General features: G+C 49.1%; 1 protein-coding gene across 2 annotated transcripts in view; it reads right to left on the reverse strand.

Moving 5' to 3' along the window:
- The window catches only part of PTP4A3 (protein tyrosine phosphatase 4A3), a 52,842-nt gene that overhangs the window by 16,185 nt on the left and 12,268 nt on the right, over positions 1 to 24,389 (reverse strand). For both annotated transcript variants that reach the window (XM_060243180.1, XM_060243181.1), the window contains exons 2-3: positions 19,370 to 20,158; positions 3,984 to 4,076 (exon numbers count right to left, since the gene is read on the reverse strand). In XM_060243180.1, the coding sequence (XP_060099163.1) occupies positions 3,984 to 4,076; positions 19,370 to 19,474 (198 nt within the window). In that variant the 5' untranslated portion in view covers positions 19,475 to 20,158. The remainder of the gene's footprint in view (positions 1 to 3,983; positions 4,077 to 19,369; positions 20,159 to 24,389) is intronic.

Genomic DNA, 24,389 nt, shown 5'->3' on the forward strand with positions numbered 1-24,389 from the left:
GTAGCTGCCCTGGCCTCATCGGCACCACTCTCGCTGCTGCACTCACTTGCTCTGGAGTTGCTGCGGCAGTGAGTGGCCAAGGTGAGAGGCAGGGACGGGTGATAGAGGAAAGGCAGGGTGGTGGGGCAGCAAGCCTGCCTGGGGTGCCTCGTGCCCTAGGGCCGACCCTGATTGTAATCATTACAATTTGTAGAGTATTTATTGTATTTTAATGCTTTTAGAATCCTGTATGTTTTGCATATCAGCCCCGTGGCGCAGAGTGGTAAATCTGCAGTACTGCAGTCGGAGCCCTCTGCTCACAACCTGAGTTCGATTCAACGGATGTATAGACACAAGGACAGAATCTAAGAGAGTAGGTTGTCTTGTTAAACCTGCCAAGAAGTATGGCAGAGGGGAGAGCATTACATCTAGCAAGAGAGAAAGCTCTTCGGTGCTGGGGTGTCAGAAAGCTCTTCGGAAGCTGGTTCAGGTAGCCGGCTCGAGGTTGACTCAGCCTTCCATCCTTCCGAGGTCGGTAAAATGAGTCCCCAGCTTGCTGGGGGTAAAGTGTAGATGACTAGGGAAGGCAATTGCAAACCACCCTGTAAAAAAAAATCTCCCGTGAAAACGTTGTGAGAGTCAGAAACGACTGGCTTTTGCACAGGGGACTACCTTTACCTTTGTTTCGCAAACCGATGTTACCCGCTCTGAGCCGGTTCCAGGAGAGCAGGTTATAAATTGAATAGAACGATGATGACAACGACTAGGGCAGAATTGATTATCGGACGATCCTGAGCACAGCACCCTGGCTGAAGGCCTGAGACCACCTCCGAGTTGCGTGACGAGAAGCGCAGCGTATTAAAAGGATTATAGCGAGAGAGTCAGTCTCTCGGATATGACAATCCCAGACCGTTTAGGGCTTCCTTCCCAGCTCTTCCAGCTCAGAACAGCATGCCCCATTGCTGCCTTTACTTATTTATAATTACAGAGGCAGAGCTGGTGCTTATGAGATCTGTCTCTTCTTGCGCTCTTCCCTCCCCGCTTCCGCCGACGGCTTTGGGTAACCCAGCCGACTGCCGAAGCGGGTAACTGGGACGCATAATTTCATACATTCCGTATGAGATAATCACAGGGGGTTAACACAAGCAGCTGGTTTTACTCATGCAAGCGAAGAACGTTTAAAGCCCTTTTTTAAAAAAAAGTCTTTACAGCTCCCGGCAGAAGTCAAGCCTGCTTGTCCTGAATTTCCCTCTGCACCTGCTTCCAAAGAGGCCGTTCCCTGCTCAGAAGAGCTCAGCAAAGGGGCTGCTGAACTTCCATTTCGCCCATGCGTAAGCGCTATGGTGGTGGAAAGTGCCGTCAAGTTACAGCTGATTTAGAGCAGGGCTGGGGAGCCTCTGTCCCGAGGGTCGTATACTGCCCTTGAGGTCACTTGGTGCGGCCCTCGGGGATTGCTGGGCCGAACCGAGCCATGTGGCAGCCTCCCTGGGGCCTGGCTGGCCAGCGAGGATCGTGGGGCCCAGATGTACTGTGCGGCAGCCTCCCTGGGGCCTGGCCGCCCGGCCAGAATTGCTGCAGGGCCTGGAAAAGTTACTGTCACCGTTCATATGAACATATGAAGCTGCCTTATACTGAATCAGACCCTCGGTCCATCAAAGTCAGTATTGAGCTGGCTATCTGAACCCAGTTTCCGCCAGGATCGAACTCAGGCCATGAGCAGAGCTTGGACTGCAGTACTGCAGCTTTACTGCTCTGCGCTACGGGGCTCTACCTAACCTTAAATAGATACACACACGGCCCAGCCTGACATGGCTCAGCCCAGCAAGGTCTCGTTTATGTCAGATCTGGCCCTCAAAACCCCTGTAACCCCTCGATCAGTCTGATGTGGTACAGTCCTGACATAAGCTGTCTCAGGGAGAACTCGGCTTATGACACCTCTTCTCCCAGAATTCTCAAAGCAGCTTCTTGCATGCCACAGAAGTCACAATTAACTCTATCTGCAAATGGCCATTACATGCCCTTGCAAGGAATCATGGGAACGTAACAGCTTCACTCAGATTGCTCCGCAAAATGGAGAAAAGACGCAAAGATATTCCTTCTATATGAGCGGGTCACACAAGACAACAGTGATAACAAGCCACATTTAGAGATGCCTTACTAAACCCATCTGGTCACCTATGAAGAGCATGAAATCTCTCTAAGCAAGCAGTCACAGAAATCCTTGCCCATTCAAAGACCATTCAGACCATAGGCCTTTAAAAATTCTGCGGAGGCCAAGTGGCTAACAGGCAGAAGAAGATGACTGCAGATTTATACCCCGCCCTTCTCTCTGAATCTGAGACTCAGAGCGGCTCACAAACTCCTTTCCCTTCCTCCCCCACAACAGACACCCTGTGAGGTAGATGAAGATATTGGATTTATATCCCGCCCTCCACTCCGAAGAGCCTCAGAGTGGCTCACAATCTCCTTTATCTTCCTCCCCCGCAACAGACACCCTCTGAGGTAGACAAAGATATTGGATTTATATCCCACCCTCCACTCCAAAGAGTCTCAGAGCGGCTCACAATCTCCTTTCCCTTCCTCCCCCACAACAGACACCCTGTGAGGTAGATGAAGATATTGGATTTATATCCCGCCCTCCACTCCAAAGAGTCTCAGAGCGGCTCACAATCTCCCTTCCCTTCCTCCCCCACAACAGACGCCCTGTGAGGTAGATGAAGATATTGGATTTATATCCCGCCCTCCACTCCGAAGAGTCTCAGAGCGGCTCACAATCTCCTTTCCCTTCCTCCCCCACAACAGACACCCTGTGAGGTAGATGAAGATATTGGAATTATATCCCGCCCTCCACGCCGAAGAGTCTCAGAGCGGCTCACAAACTCCTTTACCTCCCTCCCCCACAACAGACACCCTGTGAGGTAGATGAAGATATTGGAATTATATCCCGCCCTCTACGCCGAAGAGTCTCAGAGCGGCTCACAAACTCCTTTCCCTTCCTCCCCCGCAACAGACACCCTGTGAGGTAGATGAAGATATTGGATTTATATCCCGGCCTCCACTCCAAAGAGTCTCAAAGCGGCTCACAATCTCCTTTCCCTTCCTCCCCCACAACAGACACCCTGTGAGGTAGATGAAGATATTGGATTTATATCCCACCCTCCACTCCGAAGAGTCTCAGAGTGGCTCACAATCTCCTTTCCCTTCCTCCCCCGCAACAGACACCCGGTGAGGTGGGTGGGGCTGGAGAGGGCTCTCACAGCAGCTGCCCTTTCAAGGACAACCTCTGCCAGAGCTATGGCTAACCCAAGGCCATTCCAGCAGCTGTAAGTGGAGGAGTGGGGAATCAAACCCGGTTCTCCCGGATAAGAGTCTGCACACTTAACCACTACAGGGGAAGAAGGTCTATGAGAGCTCTGGCTGACCCAAGGCCATTCCAGCAGCTGCAAGTGGAGGAGTGGGGAATCAAACCCGGTTCTCCCAGGTAAGAGTCCGCACACTTAACCATTACTGCAAACCGGCTCTCATATGTAGTGTGGAAGGAAGGAAGGAAAGAAGGAAAACAGATGTGTGAGGAGAGGTGTGTGAGATGTGTGAAGTGGAAAGAAAGCAACTTTAATGCATTCTGCTGGCTACCTTTATTTGGAGAAGTGATTTCGAGTGCCTTCTCCAAGCCAGCTGAAGGGGTGGGGGGGGGAGGTCTTCAAGAGACACAATACGTGTGAAAGAGTCACATGTGGTTCCCAAGCCACAGCTTGGCCACCCCTGTATGGCTTCTATGGATTTAGACTTATTATGTTAATTTCTATCGTTTAATCGATCAATTTCTGTGATAGTCTGTATTGACTTTGTCATTTGGTATTAATACAATCGCTATTTCCCTTCTTTTGTGTTGCGTTGATTGCTGTGGCTGAGCTCGAGCAAGAAAGTTATCTGACACACCTGTGAATCGACCAGTTGCAACACGGGAGACCACCTCAACGAGGCGCGAGGGCACGGATACTCACCATCACCGTAATGCCGTCTTTTTCCAGCGGAGTCTTATCATAGGTTACTTCACAAACTCTCACTACTGTTGTTGCACCGTATTTTTTCAGATCCTGCGCAGAAGAGGAGGAAGAAGAAAAGAATTTTAATTCGCCAGCCCTCGTTGGGAAAACAGCCCAGAAATTCTTTCCGCTGAATTGATTCCGAGTTCCGGTGACAACGGAGCTAGGAGCATTCTGTGTCGGAGGTGCCCACCCAAGTGAGGAAAGGCAGACCCTTTCTAGCAACTGAGATTTTGGAGGACCAGCAGGGTGTGGTGGGTAGAGGGCGGGACTCAGGATTTGGGAGGCCTGGGTTTGATTCCCATTCGGCTACGAAGGTTGCTAGTTGGCATTGGGCCAATCCCCGTCTACTGCAAGGACTAAGTCAGGGGTGTCAAGACATGTGGCTCGGGGGCAGAATCAGGCCCCTGGAGGGCTCCTATCAGGCCCCCGAGCAACTGGCTGTCATCTGCTTCCATCTCCCTCTCTCTGGCTTCCTTCTGCATCACAGCTTGCTTTGCAAGGCTTGCTCAATCGCACAGGAGCTACAGAGCAAAGCCTCTATTTTCTCCATTTGCTGAGGCTCCTCCCTTGGGGAAGAAGGGGGGGGAGGCAGAGCTTGCTTTGCCAGGCTCTCTCAATTGCAGAGCAGAGCTACCGAGACGAGCCTTTCTTCCTTCTATTGGATGAGGCTCCTCCCCCTCCTGGTCCCCTGGGGAACGAACATGTTTTAAGCATGTTTTAAGTTTAAAAAAAAAAATCTTTAATAGTGCTTGTGTCCTTAATAAAGTTTATCTCTGTTAGAAAATGCTTCATAAAAGTATGGGATATCCTTGTTTCAGAAAAATTGGCATCAGAAATACTTACATCCGATAGCCCATTGTATAAGTCAAATTTTGAAGAGAAATAGTTTCCCTTTTTTTCCAATACGTAACTTCTCAAAGTAAGTCATTATTGTAAATTACCAAGGAGATACTTGAATGTTATTTGTTACTGATTGTCCGATGGTTTATCTGTATGGCTAAACTATATATGTATTATTTTGCAGTTTTGCTTTGTAATTTTGAGGTTTATTTTTAAACGTATTTTATTTTTGTATCAATTTTGAGATTTTAATAAACTATTTAAAACTCAAAAAAAAAAGTTTATATGTCTGCTACCTAATCTTAAATAAGTACACACATGGCCCGGGCCTACAAGGTCTCATTTATGTTGGATTCGGCCCTTCAAACAAAATGAGTTCGACACCCCTGGGCTAAGGGGGGGGGAGCATGTACATGGCTCCCTGGCACAAGGGATGCAAATGCGTGAGCCAGATAATTCCGTGAGCAAGTTTATAATTCTTTCTTTTTAGAAGAAGAACATATGATTTGAACATATGATGCTGCATTATACTGAATCAGACCCTCGGTCCATCAAAGTCAGTCTTGTCTACTCAGACTGGCAGCGGCTCTCCAGGGTCTCAAGCTGAGGTTTTTTCATGCCTATCTGCCTGGACCCTTTTTAGTTGGAGATGCCGGGAATTGAACCTGGGACCTTCTGCTTACCAAGCAGATGCTCTACCACAGAGCCACCATCCCTATATCCCACCCTATACTCTGAATCTCAGAGCGGTCAGTCTCCTTTACCTCCCCCGCACAGCAGACACCCTGTGAGGCGAGTGAGGCTGGGAGACCTCTGACAGCAGCTGCCCTTTCAAGGACAACTCCTATGAGAGCTATGGCTGACCCAAGGTCATTCCAGCAGCTGCAAGTGGAGGAGTGGGGAGTCAAACCCGGTTCTCCCAGATAAGAGTCCGCACACTTAACCACTACACCCAACTGGCTCTCAGTTTTTTTTTTTTTAAAGTCTTATTAATTGAGCCCACACAGTTTCAAGAAGCCACTCCTGTTATGACTCTGGTGGTTTTCCGGTGGGAGGTCATTCCCCTTAGCTGTGGGTTATCCTCTGTGAATACTTCTCTAAATTCATTCACACCCAGACAGCGAGACGTGGTGGACTGCTGAGGTTGCAAGAGGAAACAGGTAGAAAGACGCCCACACAGTTTAGAAGCAGCACTTTGAATGCTGCCCAGAAGAATGAAATGGAGGGAATGGAGATGCTGAAACAGAAGATGTGCTTCCAGCATCCAGCTACGGCTAGGTGGACCACTGCATTTTGAGAAGGTCGCACTCTTGGAACCAGAGGTGGCCAAACTGTGGCTTTCACGTATGTTCTGTGGCTCTCGAAGACCCCAGCGCCCTGTCAGCCTGGAGAAGGCTTTTCTCTCTTTAAATCACTTTACTAAGACAAGCCAGCAGGCAACTTGGAGAATGCTGTTAAAGTTAGAATTGTTTTCTTTACACCTCTCCCTCCCTTCTCCATTGATCCTTCCTTCCTTCCAGTTTGGTGTAGTGGTTGAGTGTGTGGACTCTTATCTGGGAGAACCGGGTTTGATTCCCCACTCCTCCACTTCCACCTGCTGGCATGGCCTTGGGTCAGCCATAGCTCTGGTAGGAGTTGTCCTTGAAAGGGCAGCTTCTATGAGAGCTCTCTCAGCCCCACCTACCTCACAGGTTGTCTGCTGGGGGGGAGGAAGATAAAAGGAGCTTGTGAGCTGCACGGAGACTCTGAGATTCAGAGTGGAGGGCGGAATATAAATCCAATGTCTTTTCCTTCCTGACTCTCAAACCTCTGACATTTATTCTATGTGGCTCTTAACGTTAGGCAAGTTCGGCCACCCTTGCTCCGAACAGAGAAGTGCATGGCACAATATTGGGGAGCACTGCTGTAGCAAATATCTGGAAATCCCCCCTCCCCCTAAATCTGCTCCTTTAGGAAAGCCAGTTTGGTGTAGTGGTTAAGTGTGCGGACTCTTATCTGGGAGAACCGGGTTTAATTCCCCACTCCTCCACTTGCAGCTGCCGGAATGGCCTTGGGTCAGCCATAGCTCTGGCAGAGGTTGTCCTTGACAGGGCAGCTGCTGTGAGAGTCCTCTCCAGCCCCACCCACCTCATGGGGTGTCTGTTGTGGGGGAAGAAGGTAAAGGAGATTGTGAGCCGCTTTGAGACTCTTCGGAGTGGAGGGCGGGATATAAATCCAATGTCGTCGTCTTCTTAAATTTCCTCCTGGATTTCTGCAAGCTCTCGGGACCTGAGCAGAATAATTTTTCTGCAGGCCTCTTTTGTAACTCTCAGTCTTCGGTGCCTTCCATGCCACACACAAGGGAGTGAGACGGTTTCTTGCTTGCAAATGAGTAAGGGCCAAACAACCCCCCTCCCAGCTATGTAGAAACCTCTAGCCCATTTCTGGACGATCCAGTTTGCTGCTTTCATAACTGGCATTTACACAAATCCTTCAGTATTCAATTACGGCTGTGGGACTCGGGATGAAAGAGCGCTGGTTTATCTAAGGTCATCTGAAGACATCCCAGTCAAGGATCGCATCATCCGAATCTCAAGTCTCGCAATGTTTGTTTATTCCAAAAGGAAAAGGCCCCGCCCCACCAGAAGAAACTGAGTACTGCATAACTTTTTGGTGCCTATAATTACCCTACTCCGGTTACACTACTAATTTCCACCTCTAAGTATCCCTGCTGGTAATCTGATGCTGTCTGAGAAGCATTCTCTAATTCCCCCCCCCCCCCCCCCCGTCAAGCTGCAGCAAACTTTGCGATCACCTGTTTGTTTGTAGCAACTATGGATTTTCTTGGCGGTCTCCCATCCACGTACTAAACAGAACGGACCCTATTTAGCTTCCACAATCTGATGAGATCTGGGCCATCAAGGTCAGGGAAAGAAGCAGAGAAAGGCTGGCCATTGCCTGCCTCTGCGCAGCAACCCTTGATTTCCTTGGTGGTCTCCCATTCAAGTACTAACCAGGGCTAACCCTGCTTAGCTTCCAAGAACTGATGGGACTAGGCCAGACTGGGCCATCCAGGTCAGCGTTAAGAGCAGAGAAAGGCTGGCCATTGCCTGCCTCTGCGTAGCAACCCTTGATTTCCTTGGTGGTCTCCCATTCAAGTACTAACCAGGGCTGACCCTGCTTAGCTTCCACGAACTGATGGGACTGGGCCAGACTGGGCCATCCAGGTCAGCGTTAAGAGCAGAGAAAGGCTGGCAATTGCCTGCCTCTGCGTAGCAACCCTTGATTTCCTTGGTGGTCTCCCATTCAAGTACTAACCAGGGCTGACCCTGCTTAGCTTCCACGAACTGATGGGACTGGGCCAGACTGGGCCATCCAGGTCAGCGTTAAGAGCAGAGAAAGGCTGGCCATTGCCTGCCTCTGCGTAGCAACCCTTGATTTCCTTGGTGGTCTCCCATTCAAGTACTAACCAGGGCTGACCCTGCTTAGCTTCCAAGAACTGATGGGACTAGGCCAGACTGGGCCATCCAGGTCAGCGTTAAGAGCAGAGAAAGGCTGGCCATTGCCTGCCTCTGCGTAGGAACCCTTGATTTCCATGGTGGTCTCCCATTCAAGTACTAACCAGGGCTGACCCTGCTTAGCTTCCACGAACTGATGGGACTGGGCCAGACTGGGCCATCCAGGTCAGCGTTAAGAGCAGAGAAAGGCTGGCCATTGCCTGCCTCTGCGTAGCAACCCTTGATTTCCTTGGTGGTCTCCCATTCAAGTACTAACCAGGCCTGACCCTGCTTAGCTTCCAAGATCTGATGAGACTGGGCCAGCCTGGGCCATCCAGGTCAGGGTAAGAGCAGAGAAAGGCTGGCCATTGCCTGCCTCTGCGCAGCAAGCCTTGATTTCCTTGGTGGTCTCCCATTCAAGTACTAACCAGGGCTGACCCCGCTTAGCTTTCAAGATCTGATGAGACTGGGCCAGCCTGGCCCATCCAGGTCAGGGTAAGAGCAGAGAAAGGCTGGCCATTGCCTGCCTCTGCGTAGCAACCCTTGATTTCCTTGGTGGTCTCCCATTCAAGTACTAACCAGGGCTGACCCCGCTTAGCTTTCAAGATCTGATGAGACTGGGCCAGCCTGGGCCATCCAGGTCAGGGTAAGAGCAGAGAAAGGCTGGCCATTGCTTGCCTCTGCGTAGCAACCCTTGATTTCCTTGGTGGTCTCCCATTCAAGTACTAACCAGGGCTGACCCTGCTTAGCTGCCAAGATCTGATGAAACTGGGCCAGCCTGGGCCATCCAGGTCAGGGCAAGAAGCAGAGAAAGGTTGTCCTTTGCCTGCCTCTGCGCAGCAACCCTGGATATCTTTGGTGGTCTCCCATCCACATACTAATCAGGGTTGACCCTGCTTAGCTTCCAATATTTGATGGAACTGGGCTAGCCTGGGCCATCCAGGTCAGGACAAAAGACAAAGGTGGTTTGCTACTGCCTTCCTCTGCACAGCAACCCTAGATTTCCTTGGTGGTCTCCCATCCACGTATGAACCAGGGTTGACCCTGCTTAGCTTCCAAGATCTGATGAGACTGTGCTAGCTTGGGCCATCCAGGTCAAGGCAAGAGACAGAAGTGATTTGCTATTGCCTGTCTCTGCACAGCAACCCTAGGTGGTTTCCTTGGTGGTCTCCCATTCAAGTACTAACAGGGGCTGAACCTGCTTAGCTTCCAAAACTTGATGAGACTGGGCTAACCTGGGCCCGTCCAAGTCTGGACATCCTCTAATACTCCAGCCAAAATAAAAACGATGGAAGAGGCCAGATCTTATTTCTTCTGCAAAAATCCCAAGATTCTGGGTCCGTTCTCATCCGGCGGTTCGCACTCCCACTAATATTTCATACAGATCTTGAGAGGATCGTCTTAATTATGACGCAGAGAAGATCATGATGGCCTCCCGGGTGCTGAAATTGCTGTGCTGTTGCCAATTCGGACACTAACAGAAGCGTTGGGCTACATAGGCCAACAGCAGACATGGGAAGGCAAGAGAAATACGTAAAGCTAGCCCCCAAGAGGCAAACTAAAAGCAGAATCATGGAGAACTGGACAGTTATCCGTCCTCTCGCCATAGGATTATCCCCGCGCCACCCAACGCGCTTTAGAAATAGTTCGCCGCAGCCAGGGAAAGCTGGCTAGCTTTTGCTGCTCTTTTTAGAGAGTAAACAGGGCATTTATTTTTAAATCCTTGTAGGTATGCAGAAATTCAACCAGTTGCCCATGGAACCAGATCAACATCTGCGGACAACAGTCTCGATTCGGAACGGGGCAGCAAGAGGGAGGAGGGAGACGGTACGGCTAAAAACAGCACACGCTGGCCACCAGCCCAGTTATTCACGAGGGCAAAAAATTTGTCAAGCAAATGTTTATGAGCTCTAGATGGGCTAAAAAGGGCATGGGGTGAGAGGGGAAGAAAGAGAAGGGGCAATGTTAAACTCGGGGCTTTTTTTGTAACAGGAACTCCTTTGCATATTAGGCCACATCCCCTGATGTAGCCAATCCTCCAAGAGCTTACAGGGCTCAGTACAAGGCCTATTGTAAGCTCCAGGAGGATTGGCTACATCAAGGGATGCAGCCTAATATGAAGAGGAGTTCCTGCTACAAAAAAAAAGCCATGGACAAACTCAGTGTGCATGGAGTTATGTTTTTGGGCTATCGATTTTTGAGTGTGTGATGAAGGGACCCTCAAAATGTTGGCCCCATACCTAGAGCGCAACGACTTGGCAACAGTGATCCATGTGACGATCACATCAAGAATCGACTACTGTAATGCCCTCTACATGGGGCTGCCGTTGACTCAAATTCGGAGGCTGCAACTGGTGCAAAATGCAACAGCCAGGTTGTTAATGGAGCTACCTGTACGGGTGCACATTCAACCTGTGCTGGAAACATTGCACTGGTTGCCTATGGTGTTCCGGATTCGCTTCAAGGTGCTGATCATAACCTTGAAAGCCCTATATGACGTGGGACCTGCCTACCTTTGGGACCACCTCTCCCCATATGTGCCCCAGAGAGCACTCCGTTCGGGGTATCAAAACCTCCTTAAGATCCCCAGATTGAAAGGGGATTGTCCATCACAAGAGTCAGAGCCTTTTCAGTAATGGCCCCTGCTTTGTGGAATGCCCTCCCTGAAAACATCAGGGCCCTCCGGGACCTGCCACGGTTCCGCAGGGCCCGTAAAACTGAATTATTTAAACTCACGTGGCTGAAGGGAGGTAGCTATTACTGCACGGCACCGATAATCCCACCGAATCATTACAACTGAATCAAGAACATCAGAGTAATCAGAGACACACATCTTGGTTTTAAAGACTGCAAACTGTATGACTGATTTTATTGTGTAATCTGTTTTTAATGTTTTGTGTGGTTTAATTTGCTGCTGTTAGCCACCCTGAGCTCATCAGGGAAGGGCGGGATATAAATCTGATAAGATAAAACAAAACAAAATAAAACTGTGTTGCTCTCAAAGGTGCTAGTGCATTTGAATCTAGCCATCTGACAATACTCTTTGGAAGGCCATTAAGCACGTTCCGATTTGCAAAAAAAATTAAAAACGATTCTGATCCACCCAAAGCAGGCTGGATCGTAACAAACGTCATGGCCCGTTATAATAATCCCCTCTTGATCGTTAAAACTTTGATGGAGCGGAAGAATTGATCAGGTGAAGTGGAATGGCTTCGGGATATGCCTCTTGGCAGGGAGAAATTACCCTTCCGGGCTTGGCTTACATCTTCGGCTACTTTACTCAAGCATGTGTAGGCCTATATGGCCTAGGACCTGCCTACCTGAAGGACCGTCTCTCCCCACATGTGCCCCAGAGAGTACTGAGATCAGGAACTCAGAATCTCCTGGTTATCCCCAGGCCAAAGGAAGCCCGCTTAAAATCCACAAGGGACCGGGCCTTTTCTATTACGGCCCCCTCCTGGTGGAACCAGCTGCCGGAAGAGGTGAGGGCCCTGCGGGACCTCGCCCAGTTCCGCAGGGCCTGTAAGACAACCCTCTTCCGGCTGGCCTATGACTAGCTGGCACAAGAAACAAGAAACTGAGTATAGTTACACTGAATGTCTGCTGTCCCTAATGTTTTAAATGGTTTAATGTTTTAAAACTTAAATGTATTATTACTCTAATGTTTTATGCTTAAATGCTACTTATGCCAGATTTCCGTGAGCCGCCCTGAGCCACTTGTTGGGAAGGGCGGGATATAAATCATAAAATAAATAAATAAACAAACGTGTGTGTTAAGCGCTCTCAATTAACTTCTGAGTTATGGCGACCCTATGAATTCACGACCTTCAGCATGTCCTTGCTCAGGTCTTGCAAACGGAAGGCCGTGACTTCCTTTATTAAGTCAATCCATCTCATGTCGGGTCTTCCTCTGTTTAACTTTTCCTAACATCGTTGACTTTTCCAATGAGAAGAAGGAGTGTCGTCTTCTTGAAATGAGCCGCTTCCTACTTATCCTGTAACTTAGCGTAGCTTATCACTTGCGATGTCTCACTGACGCAGTGTGAACGTATAAATACATTCATGCATATATTTGTGTCTGTGTGTCAAGAAGTTCCATCACGTCACTTCTTACGTATGGCAACCCCATGAATTAATGACCTCCAAATTTCCCATTGCTAGCGTCGGGTTAGAACGGATAAAAGGAAGCACTTCTTCACCCAAAGGGTGATTAACGCATGGAATTCCCTGCCGCAGGAGGTGGCGGCGGCTGCAAGCTTCAAGGGGGGATTGGATAAGCATATGGAGCAGAGGTCCATCAGTGGCTATTAGCCACAGCTTATCGTTGGAACTCTCTGTCTGGGGCAGTGATGCTCTGTATTCTGACCCCACTGGTGGTCCTCCTGATGGCACTTGGGGTTTTTTGGCCACTGTGTGACACAGAGTGTTGGACTGGATGGGCCATTGGCCTGATCCAACATGGCTTCTCTTAGGTTCTTATTCTTGCTCAGGTCTTGCAAACCAAAGGTCATGGCTTCCATGATTGGAGTCAATCCATCTCATGTTGGGTCTTCTTGTCCTGCTACCTTCAACTATTCCTATCATTATTGTCTTTTCCGGTGAGTCTTGTCTTCTTTAAGAAATGAGCGGCTTCCTATTTACCTCCCAATTCCCTATCATTAGCAGCCTTGCTCGGGTCTTGCAAATTGAGTCAATCTACCTTACGTTGAGGTCTTCTTCCTCCCCTCCTGTCTTCAACTTTTCCTAGCATTATTGTCTCTTCCAGTGAATCTTGTCTTTTCAGAATGTGACCAAAGCACAATAGCCTCAGTTTAGTCATTTCAGCATCTCTGGACAGTTCAGCCTTGATTTGATCTAGAACCCACTGATTTGTCTTTTCAGGGTGCAGAGTGTTTGTAAAACTCTCCTTCACGCTCAAGCGTACTACTTTGGAAAGAGGGTACTAAAAGTTTCACCGAGGGAGGGGAATTACCCTTCTTAGAAAGGAACAGGGTTAGGTGGAACTTAACTTTAACCTTCAAGCCAGTGTAGCTGCTGCCCATAGTATTCTGGAAGATGAAGGGCAAGATTGGGCATCAGATGTACCTGTTACAAATCCCACACCTACATAGAGGTGAAGGGAAGGGATGGCGGCTCAGTGGCAGAGCATCTGCTTGGGAAGCAGAAGGTCCCAGGTTCAATCCCCGGCATCTCCAACAAAAACGGGTCCAGGCAAATAGGTGTGAAAAACCTCAGCTTGAGACCCTGGAGAGCCGCTGCCAGTCTGAGTAGACAATACTGACTTTGATGGACCCAGGGTCTGATTCAATAGAAGGCAGCTTCATATTCACGGGAGGGACGGTGGCTCAGTGGTAGAGCATCTGCTTGGTAAGCAGAAGGTCCCAGGTTCAATCCCCGGCATCCCCAACAAAAAAGGGTCCAGGCAAATAGGTGTGAAAAACCTTAGCTTGAGACCCTGGAGAGCTGCTGCCAGTCTGAGTAGACAATACTGACTTTGATGGACCGAGGGTCTGATTCAGTAGAAGGCAGCTTCATATGTTCATATATGAGCCAGCAGTGCTTCTTTTTGTAGCAGGAACTCCTTTGCATATTAGGCCACACATCCCTGATGTATGTAAGCCAATTCTCCAAGTGCATACAGGGCTCTTCTTACAGCGTCTACTGTAAGCTCCAAGAGGATTGGCTACATCAGGGGTGTGTGGCCTAATATGCAAAGGAGGTCCTGCTCCAAAAAGCCCTGGTTATGTGGTGAAAACATTCAGTTGCGGGCTTTTTTAGAACAGGAACTCCTTTGCATATTAGGCCACACACCCCTGATGTAGCCAATCCTCCAAGAGCCTAAAGGGCTCTTAGTAAAGGGTCTACTGTAAGCTCTTGGAGGATTGGCTACATCAGAGGTGCGTGGCCTAATATGCAAAGGAGTTCCTGCTACAAAAAAAGCCCTGTGAGCCAGTCAGTGTCTCTCAAGCTCTACCTAACTTGCAATGCTGTAGTGGGGGTAAAATATAGGGGAGAGCAGAGAAGTATGCATGCCCCTCCAGTCTCCCTGCAGAGAGGGGGAAGGGGAAATAAATAATCTGTCAAACAAATAAAGCAGCATTTTAATGTGGAGGAGAAATTCTAATGTGCTGGTGGTGGTGGGGTCTCTCTACCTTTGTGAACCCAGGGTAGTCACTTTTGGAATTCTGACATAGGACAGTGGCCACAAAATGGTGGCCACAGGAGGTGGGACCACAAAACATGGAGGAATAAAATCCACACTCTGGGATGGTTATCACAGAAAAATAGTTATTTCAATCAACATAGCCAGTCAATTCTCCTGTTGGCCAATCAGAAGCCCCGCTAGGTAGGAGATCCTCCTGATCCCGCTTTTAAAAAACACTCGTGTTGGTGGGTCCCATGGTGAGCCCATGGAAACCATGTTGATGACACCCGTTGTCTCATAGAATCATAGAGTTGGAAGAGGCCATACAGACCATCTAGTCCAACTCCCTGCTCCATGCAATATCAGCCTAAAGCATCTCCGACAAATAATCATCCAGTTGCATTTTGAAGACTGCCAATGAAGGGGAGCTCACCACCTTCCTAGGCAGCCAGTTCCACCTTTGAACTACTACTCTGAGGAGTTGTTCAGACGCACAGTATAATCAGTTGTCGCTGCTGTTTCATACCGAATTAAAAGTGGCTGATCAGATAGCAACATCTGCCTCCCGGTATTAACTCGTAGTAGCCCCCCCCCCCTCACAATCCTTCTTGGAACCGGAGTATTTTGTTACCTGCTCCTTTGCAGTGTTTTTTGAGTTCTGTGGTTTCACCTCGTAGTTTCCCCGTCTGGATGGTTCTTGACCAACTTCTGGATGTCTGAAGGCTGTCCTGGAGCAAAAGGAGCCTCAGACATCTGGTTTACGGTCGCCCTTTTTTTTTTTTTACTACTTAGCGATATGCGCATAACCACACAATGATTAAACCTATGCACATGCGTGCACAATGCGCACATGTGCATAATGCACATAAAAGTGGAGAAAAAAAGAACTGCATGGTGCCGCTGTGCGATACGAATTGCAGTATGGCAGTCTGATCGATAATATCCAGAACGAAGATATTCGGAACAGAACTGGGTCAGTTTAACACAGACTCAGCACGCTGTGTGAACAGGGCCTGACTGTAATTTCCCCCCCCATAATATCCAGCTGGTACCTTTCTGCTTGTAATTTAAGCCATTGCTTCAAGTCCTATCCTTGGCTGCCAAGTGGAACAACTCGTTGTTTAGTTGCACAGTCGAGTCCGACTCTTTGCGACCCCATGGAGAAAGTCATGCCAGGCCCTCCTGTCTTCCACCATCCTCCAAAGTCCACTCAAATTAATGTTAGTTACATCAGTAACGCTGTCCAGCCATCTCTTTTGCCGTCCCCTTCTTTTGCCTTCTGTCTTTCCCAGCATCAGGGTCTTCTCCAGTGAGTGCACCGTTCTCATCTGGTGGCCAAAGTATTGGAGCTTCAGCTTCAGCATCTGACCTTCCAGGGAACAGTCAGGGTTGATTTCCCTTAGGACTGATTTGATCTTGCAGTCCAAGGGACTCTCAAGAGTCTTCTCCAGCACCACAACTCCTTGTCCTTCTCTAATTGAAAGCCTTCCAGATATTTAAAGAGAGCAATCACGTCCCCTCTCAGTCAACTGAGACAACACTGGCAACAACCTGAGACTTTTGTTTTTGATCGGACGCAGTCTCCCACCCACCCTCTTTCTTCAGCGGAGCTCTAGGAGAGAAGGATGAGAAGCTACACGAAAGTTGCATCAGCCCCTTTGAGCATCGTGGTGCCAAGGATAGCACCACACTCAAAGGATACTTCCCAAGAGGCCACCTATCTGCCCAGCGATCCGAGGGCAAGCTCTCCGCCGGGGAGGCAGAAGCGATTCAACCGCTTCTTGCAGGAACTGTGTTAAGGGCTAATTCACAGCCTAGCTGACGATCGCCTGAAAGCTTCCTGCTGCCAAGTGACTCTCCTTGCCCTACTTTTTGAAGCCCAGGAGCGAGACAGCCGAAAAGGAATCCAGGCCTGTTAACGCGCTGCTTGCCTGCAGGGCAAAACAATCGCCTCCGGGAGAGCAGGTTCTGGCGGCCTTACCCGCACATCCCACAGTGCTCCCCTGTGCAGCCTCTTGCTTAAGCCCGAGCCCCTTCCTTTACAGAAGGCAGGCAGGGCTGATTTTCTACAGGAGCTTCGTTAACGACTGAATTGCTTAATCGCAACCGTCGGCAATGCCTGCTCAGACCAGGCCTCAGGGAATGATACCAGCTACTTGGGGTAATCACTGGATACCAGGAGGCCAGATGGGAGAGATTCTTAGCCCTACACTTCTGGAGAAGCAAGGTTCTAGTCCAGTGAGACCAGGGTCAGTTCCAGGTTTTGAGACGGGGCCTGAGCAGACAGTGCCCAGGGGGCCCTCTTTAGCCCACCACCAGGCACCCACTCATGCCCTCTTCTCCACCCCCACGTCTACAGGACCTCCCCACCTTCCTCTTCAGCCTTCTGCTGCTTGCAAGCTCCTTCACGGCCCATACTCAGTTCCCCACATACCTTTTATCTGGCAGCGGTGGCCAATGCATGAAGCTAGGAGTCTCTGGAATGCATTTTTAGGATTGCAAGACCTAGTTGAACAAAGCAGGAGTCAAGCTGCACCTTGAAGACAATCAAATTTTATTCCGAACGTTCTGAATAAAACTTGGGTTGGTCTTAAAGGCGCCCCTTGACTCCTGCTTTGCTCAACCACTTCAGACCAACACGGCTGCCCACTAAGACCTAGTTTATTTATTTAGTTTTGTTTATTTTAGGTCATTTAGAGTCCGCCTTATCCCAAGGAGGGCTCAGGGCAGATAACAACACTATAAAACCATCTAAAATAACCATTAAAACACGTGACTAAACCAAAAGACAATTCAACCATCAACAGTTTTTGATGCACACGTTGTACAGCCCAAGAATCGGTTGGCACATGTTGTACGGACTACAAATCAGTCCCACATTCTAAGAATCAGACACAGCAAAGGTAATTTAATATTATGACAGAGGTGGTACTACAGGGACTGTGGCTCAGTGGTAAAGCATCTGCTTGGGAAGCAGAAGGTCCCAGGTTCAATCCCTGGCATCTCCAAAAAAGGGCCCAGGCAAATAGGTGTGAAAAACCTCAGCTTGAGACCCTGGAGAGCTGCTGCCAGCCTGAGAAGACAATACTGACTTTGATGGACCAAAGGTCTGATTCAGTATAAGGCAGCTTCATATGTTCATATGTACAGTATAGGGCCGGCCAATGAAGCAGAATGCCGGATAGTGTAGGACGCCCGCTGACTCAACTAAAGGTCTGGTGGAATAGCTCCGTTTTCCAGGCCCTACGAAAAAGTAACACTTTAGTAAGGGCCCGGATCTCGAGGGGGAGCTGATTCCACCAGGTTGGGGCCAAGGCCAAAAAAGCCCTGGTCCTGGTTGAGGAGAGACGGACACCCTTCGAGCCAGGGAGGGTCAGCAAGTGTGCGCCAGACCGTAATGGAATCTGGGGCATATATGAGGAGATGCGGTCCTGTAGATATGTCAGTCCCAGGCCGTGTAAGGCTTTCAAAGTCAATATTAAAACCTTGAAACAGATCCGGTACTCAACTGGCAAGCAATTCAGTTGCTGCACTGCTCTACCAAATCTGGCCCTGGGTTCTTTGGCTTTTTCCCTCTTGCCCAATATTTTTAAATTTTTTTATATGTCATTGTATGCACTCTAGCTCTGTTTTAAATTGTTTTAACGATGCATTTTGTGTGTTTTGGGGGGGGGGGCTGGTTTTGTACAGTCTTAAAATGTGTTTTTATTATATATACTCTGCTCTGGTAAAATCTCACCTGGAGTATCGTGTTCAGTTTTGGGCACCACATTTTAAGAAGGATATAGACAAGCTGCAACGGGTCCAGAAGAGGGCGACAAAGATGGTGAGGGGTCTGGAGACCAAGTCCTATGAGGAAAAGTTGAAGGAGCTGGGGATGTTTAGCCTGGAGGGCGACGAAGATGGAGAGGGGTCTGGAGACCAAGTCCTATCAGGAAAGGCTGAAGGAGCTGGGGATGTTTAGCCTGGAGGGCGACGAAGATGGAGAGGGGTCTGGAGACCAAGTCCTATGAGGAAAGGTTGAAGGAGCTGGGGATGTTTAGCCTGGAGAGGGGGCGGCTGAGAGGTGATAGGATCACCATCTTCAAGTACTTGAGGGGTTTCCTATAGAGCAGGGGTGGCCAACGGTAGCTCTCCAGATGTTTTTTGCCTACAACTCCCATCAGTATGGCAATGGCTGGGGCTGATGGAGTTGTAGGCAGAAAACATCTGGAGAGCTACGCTGGCTACCCCTGCTATAGAGGATGGTGTGGAATTGTTTTCTGTGGCCCCAGAAGGTAGGACCAGAACCAATGGGTTGAAATTAAATCAAAAGAGTTCCGGCTCAACATTAGGAAGAACTTCCTGACCGTTAGAGCAGTTCCTCAGTGGAACAGGACTTCCTCAGGAGGTGGTGGGGTCTCCTTCCTTGGAGGTTTTTCAACAGAGGCTCGATGGCCATCTGACAGCAATGAAGATCCTGAAAATTTAGGGGGAGATATTTGTGGGTTTCCTGCATTGTGCAGGGGGTTGGACTAGATGACCCTGGAGGTCCCAACTCTATGACTCCACGAACACCCTGCAAAACCTTTCCAAGGGTAGAACCTGTTGGAAACTCATTCTGATGTGCGCTTACACCAACCAAGTGCAATATAAAACCAGCCACGTTGGACCACTTGCGCAAGAAACCTTGGCCCAGCAAGACGCACAAGGGGATATCACCAGATGGCAAACTTTCCCCTCGCCAGGTGCGGCTGTGTAAAAATTCACTTCAAGATTCTTACCAGCTTTAAAAATTCCGCTATTGAGAATTAAAAAAAAGAAAAGAAAAGAAGAATGCTGTTTAAATCTGACTGCCCACCTGACAAAGCCTTTTTGTCAGTTGATCTCTCCGGACTCACCTCAATGAAGGTGTTCAGCGTCGCATTGGTCGGGTTGTGAGTGATCAGGAATCTCATATTCTTGTAGCAGACCTCCACAGGTGCAGGCCGATTCATTCGGGCCATCGTGAAAAACAAAAGCGAGCTGGGGGGCTGGGCGGGAACACCCCAAACCGAAAACAACACCCTAAGTCAAAAAAAGCTATCTGCAGGACAAAAAAGGAAAAGAAAATTCCCAAGAGTTTGGCAAGATATTTCTCCCTCGCAAAAATCAACGTTGTGCAAATATTCCCAGCTGTTTCGGGGGGAGAGGACGTTGGATTCTCTAAACCATCCAACACGAAAAGAAAAAAGGAACCCTGTGCTTCAATTCCGAATAATACTTAAAAAAAAAATCCTTTTGTAGTGTCAATTTCCTTTGCGTGTGCAATTTTCGAGCAGTCGTCCTTCGGCGGCGCCCGGCTTCCCTTCCTCGCTCTCCCCTCTCCGAAAAGGCCTCTGCATTCGGTTGAACCAACTGGCGTCCCCTTCGGTGCCCGTCACGTTACCCCATCTGGATATGTGAAATATTTGGGGGCAGTGATGGAAGCCCGGTGCAGCTCAGGCCGGGGCAGCAGCCAGGAAAAGTCCTCCCTCGGCTTCAAGAGCCATGCACGGGAGATGTGAATGGTTAAGCCCGAAGGCTTAGTGCCAGGTGAGGGGGCGTCGGCGGCGTCCTGGGTTCAGCGGGCGGGATGTTGTGCGTGGCAGTGCTCAAAGGTGCGCCCGAGCCCCTCCATAAATCCACAGCGGATCAGCATGCAAGACGATCTGAAAGAAGGGAGAGAGAGAGGAGAGAATATCTCTGGTCAGCATCTTTTTTTTCGGGATTTGAAATTTTTATTTTTAAGAAAAAAAAGGGGGGGACAGGGAAGTGGAAACAGAAAAGTAATAATGCATCGATCAAGAAAAATAGAATAGCCCACTCAATGCACAGCAGCCAAGAAGGTCTGAGCGCCTGCTCTGGCTGCAACGCCACTGAGGATGTTCTCCACAGCTGAGAACGAAACGTCTGGAAGGAAAACTTTCTCCAGTAGAACACGGCACTTGATCCCGAAAGATTCTACAAACCCTAATAAAAATAGAAAACATTCTGCCTGTCGCTATATCACTCAAATAAAAGAAAGTTTCATCATATTGTTACACGCTTAACCTCTTTGGTGTAGCGCAAGAGTGGCCAACGGTAGCTCTCCAGATGTTTTTTGCCTACAACTCCCATCAGCCCCAGGCTGGCTGGGGCTGATGGGAACTGTAGGCAAAAACATCTGGAGAGCTACCATTGGCCACCCTTGGTGTAGTGGTTAAGTGTGCCGACTCTTATCTGGGAGAACCGGGTTTGATTCCCCACTCCTCCACTTGCACCTGCTGGAATGGCCTTGGGTCAGACATAGCTTTCACAGGGGTTGTCCTTGATAGGGCAGCTGCTGTAAGAGCCCTCTAAGCCCCACCCACCTCACGGGGTGTCTGTTGTGGGGGAGGAAGATAAAGGAATTGTGAGCTGCTCTGAGACTCTTCGGAGTGGAGGGCGGGATATAAATCCAATATCTTCATCTACCTCACAGGGTGTCTGTTGTAGGGGAGAAAGGGAAAGGCGATTGTGAGCCGCTCTGAGACTCTTCGGAGTGGAGGGCGGGATATAAATCCAATATCTTCATCTACCTCACAGGGTGTCTGTTGTAGGGGAGAAAGGGAAAGGCGATTGTGAGCCGCTCTGAGACTCTTTGGAGTGGAGGGTGGGATATAAATCCAATATCTTCATCTACCTCACAGGGTGTCTGTCGTGGGGGAGGAAGGGAAAGGAGATTGTGAGCTGCTCTGAGACTCTTCGGAGTGGAGGGTGGAATATAAATCCAATATCTTCATCTACCTCACAGGGTGTTTGTTGTGGGGGAGGAAGGGAAAGGAGATTGTGAGCTGCTCTGAGACTCTTCAGAGTGGAGGGTGGGATATAAATCCAATATCTTCATCTACCTCACAGGGTGTCTGTCGTGGGGGAGGAAGGGAAAGGAGATTGTGAGCTGCTCTGAGACTCTTCGGAGTGGAGGGCGGGATATAAATCCAATATCTTCATCTACCTCACAGGGTGTCTGTTGTGCGGGAGGGGAAGGGAAAGGAGATTGTGAGCCGCTCTGAGACTCTTTGGAGTGGAGGGTGGGATATAAATCCAATATCTTCATCTACCTCACAGGGTGTCTTCTGTGGGGGGGGGAGGTAAAGGAGATTGTGAGCCGCTCTGAAACTCTTCAGAGTGGAGGGCGGGATATAATTTCCAATATCTTCATCTACCTCACAGGGTGTCTGTTGTGGGGGAGGAAGGTAAAGGAGATTGTGAGCCGCTCTGAGACTCTTCGAAGTGGAGGGCGGGATATAAATCCAATATCTTCATCTACCTCACAGGGTGTCTGTTGTGGGGGAGGGGAAGGGAAAGGAGATTGTGAGCCGCTCTGAGACTCTTTGGAGTGGAGGGTGGGATATAAATCCAATATCTTCATCTACCTCACAGGGTGTCTGTTGTGGGAGAGGAAGGTAAAGGAGATTGTGAGCCGCTCTGAGACTCTTCGAAGTGGAGGGCGGGATATAAATCCAATATCTTCATCTACCTCACAGGGTGTCTGTTGTGGGGGAGGGGAAGGGAAAGGAGATTGTGAGCCGCTCTGAGACTCTTCGGAGTGGAGGACGGGATAGAAATCCAATCTCTTCATCTACCTCACAGGGTGTCTGTTGTGGGAGAGGAAGGTAAAGGAGATTGTGAGCCGCTCTGAGACTCTTCGAAGTGGAGGGCGGGATATAAATCCAATATCTTCATCTACCTCACAGGGTGTCTGTTGTGGGGGAGGGGAGGTAAAGGAGATTGTGAGCCGCTCTGAGACTCTTTGGAGTGGAGGGTGGGATATAAATCCAATATCTTCATCTACCTCACAGGGTGTCTTCTGTGGGGGGGGGGAGGTAAAGGAGATTGTGAGCCGCTCTGAAACTCTTCAGAGTGGAGGGCGGGATATAATTTCCAATATCTTCATCTACCTCACAGGGTGTCTGTTGTGGGGGAGGAAGGTAAAGGAGATTGTGACCTGCTCTGAGACACAGAATGGAGGGCAGGATATAAATCCAATATAATCATCATCATAATCATCATCTTCTTCTTCATCACAGTAGTTGTATAGAATTGTATTGTAAGTTCCCACTTATCAATTAAGCTTCTATTTCAACCACATGACTTGAAGAATATTAACAACAGTTCACACCAAAGCAGTTTAAGTGTCTAACCATACATATAACTTCTCCCAGTATTTTCTTGCTTCTTCCTTGGATTTCCCAGCAAGCAATAAAGACAGGTAGTCCATCTCTGCTGCTCCCAGTATTTTTCCTATCGGATCCTTTGACAGGTAAACAAAGCAGGAGTCAAGAAGCACCTTTAAGACCACCCAAGTTCCATTTAGAACGTCAGCTTTTGTGTGCTCTCTAAGTACACACTTTTGTGTGCTCTCTAAGCACACTTCCTTTCGTGTGCTTAGAGAGCACACGAAAGCTGACGTTCTAAATAAAACTTGGTTGGTCTTAAAGGCGCCCCTTGACCCCTGCTTTGTTCAACTGCTTCAGACCAACACGGCTGCCCGTTCGGATCTGTTTCGCAGGTAGTTCTTGAAGCTTCCATTCCTGAACAAACAAAATCCTAGCTGCGGTATTAATATGTGTCTGGTCAGCATCTTTTGACTGGAGATGCTGAAGATGGGGAGGGATGGTGGCTCAGTGATAGAGCATCTGCTTGGGAAGCAGAAGGTCCCAGGTTCAATCCCTGGCATCTCCAAAAAAGGGTCCAGGCAAGTAGGTGTGAAAAACCTCAGCTTGAGACCCTGGAGAGATGCTGCCAGTCTGAGAAGACAGTACTGACTTTGATGGACCAAGAGTCTGATTCAGTATAAGGCAGCTTCATATGTTCATATGTTCAAGATCGACCCTAAAACCTCCTGCCTGCATATCTGAGGCTCTTCCAGTGAGCCAAAGCCCATCTCTCAAGATCAAAACGCTGCATTCCCAGAAGAGACTGAATTCATCAGATTGCGGAACCTAAGCAGGGCCAACCCTGGCAAATACTTGGAAGGGAGACCTCCTTGGAAGACCAGAACTGGGATGCAGAGGCAGGCAATACAAGCCGCCTCTCTGAAAAACGTCCTAGCCAACTAGGGGTCACCAGACATCATCGTGACTTCCCGTATACGCATGCAAGCCCGCGCGTACACACATAATACCATTTTTTGTTGAAAGGAAGCAACGTAGCCCTGACGTGTGCCTACAAACAACCGTTTATATCAGAAACTCTGCACAGATCAGTCCTACACATAAACAGCTCGTGGTGGAAAATGCTATCAAGTTGTCGCTGACCTACTGCAACACTGTAAGGCAGGGGTCTTCAGGGTGGTACTGAGGGGAGCCCTAGGGCTTGCCAACCTCTTTCTTGGCGCCTGCCAAGTGTTTTTAGAAAATGGGTGGGATCAGGTTGATCACTGGAGATTTGAGTGGCTGGGCAGTTTTAAAAAAAAACAAAAAACATTGCTTTGTTAGAGGTGCTGCCGCAATACGAGAATCTTCACTATGTGAATGGAAATAAGAGACGGCAGCCACAGTGACTGGCTTTGCATCGCAGCCCACCATGCTGCGTTAGATCTCCAAAGGTGTCCACAGGCTTAAAAACGCTCGGGGGGGGGGGGGGGAGGCGGTTCTGTACAGTTTTCATGGCAAGAGACAGACAGAGGTGGTTTGCCATTGCCTGCATCTGCATATCAAGCCTAGACTTCTTTGGCAGGTCTGTCTGTCTGTCTGTCCATCCATCTATCATCCATCCATCGGTCCTATCCATCCATCCGTTGGTCCTATCCATCCGACCATCCGTCCATCCATCCGTCCATCAGTTTGGTACAAAGTGCTGGTCGTTACCCTTAAAGCCCTATATGGCCTAGGACCTGCCTACCTGAGGGACCGTCTCTCCCCACATGTTCCCCAGAGA

The sequence above is a fragment of the Heteronotia binoei genome, chromosome 7 (genome assembly GCF_032191835.1).
Source record: "Heteronotia binoei isolate CCM8104 ecotype False Entrance Well chromosome 7, APGP_CSIRO_Hbin_v1, whole genome shotgun sequence".
Lineage (NCBI taxonomy): Eukaryota > Metazoa > Chordata > Lepidosauria > Squamata > Gekkonidae > Heteronotia > Heteronotia binoei.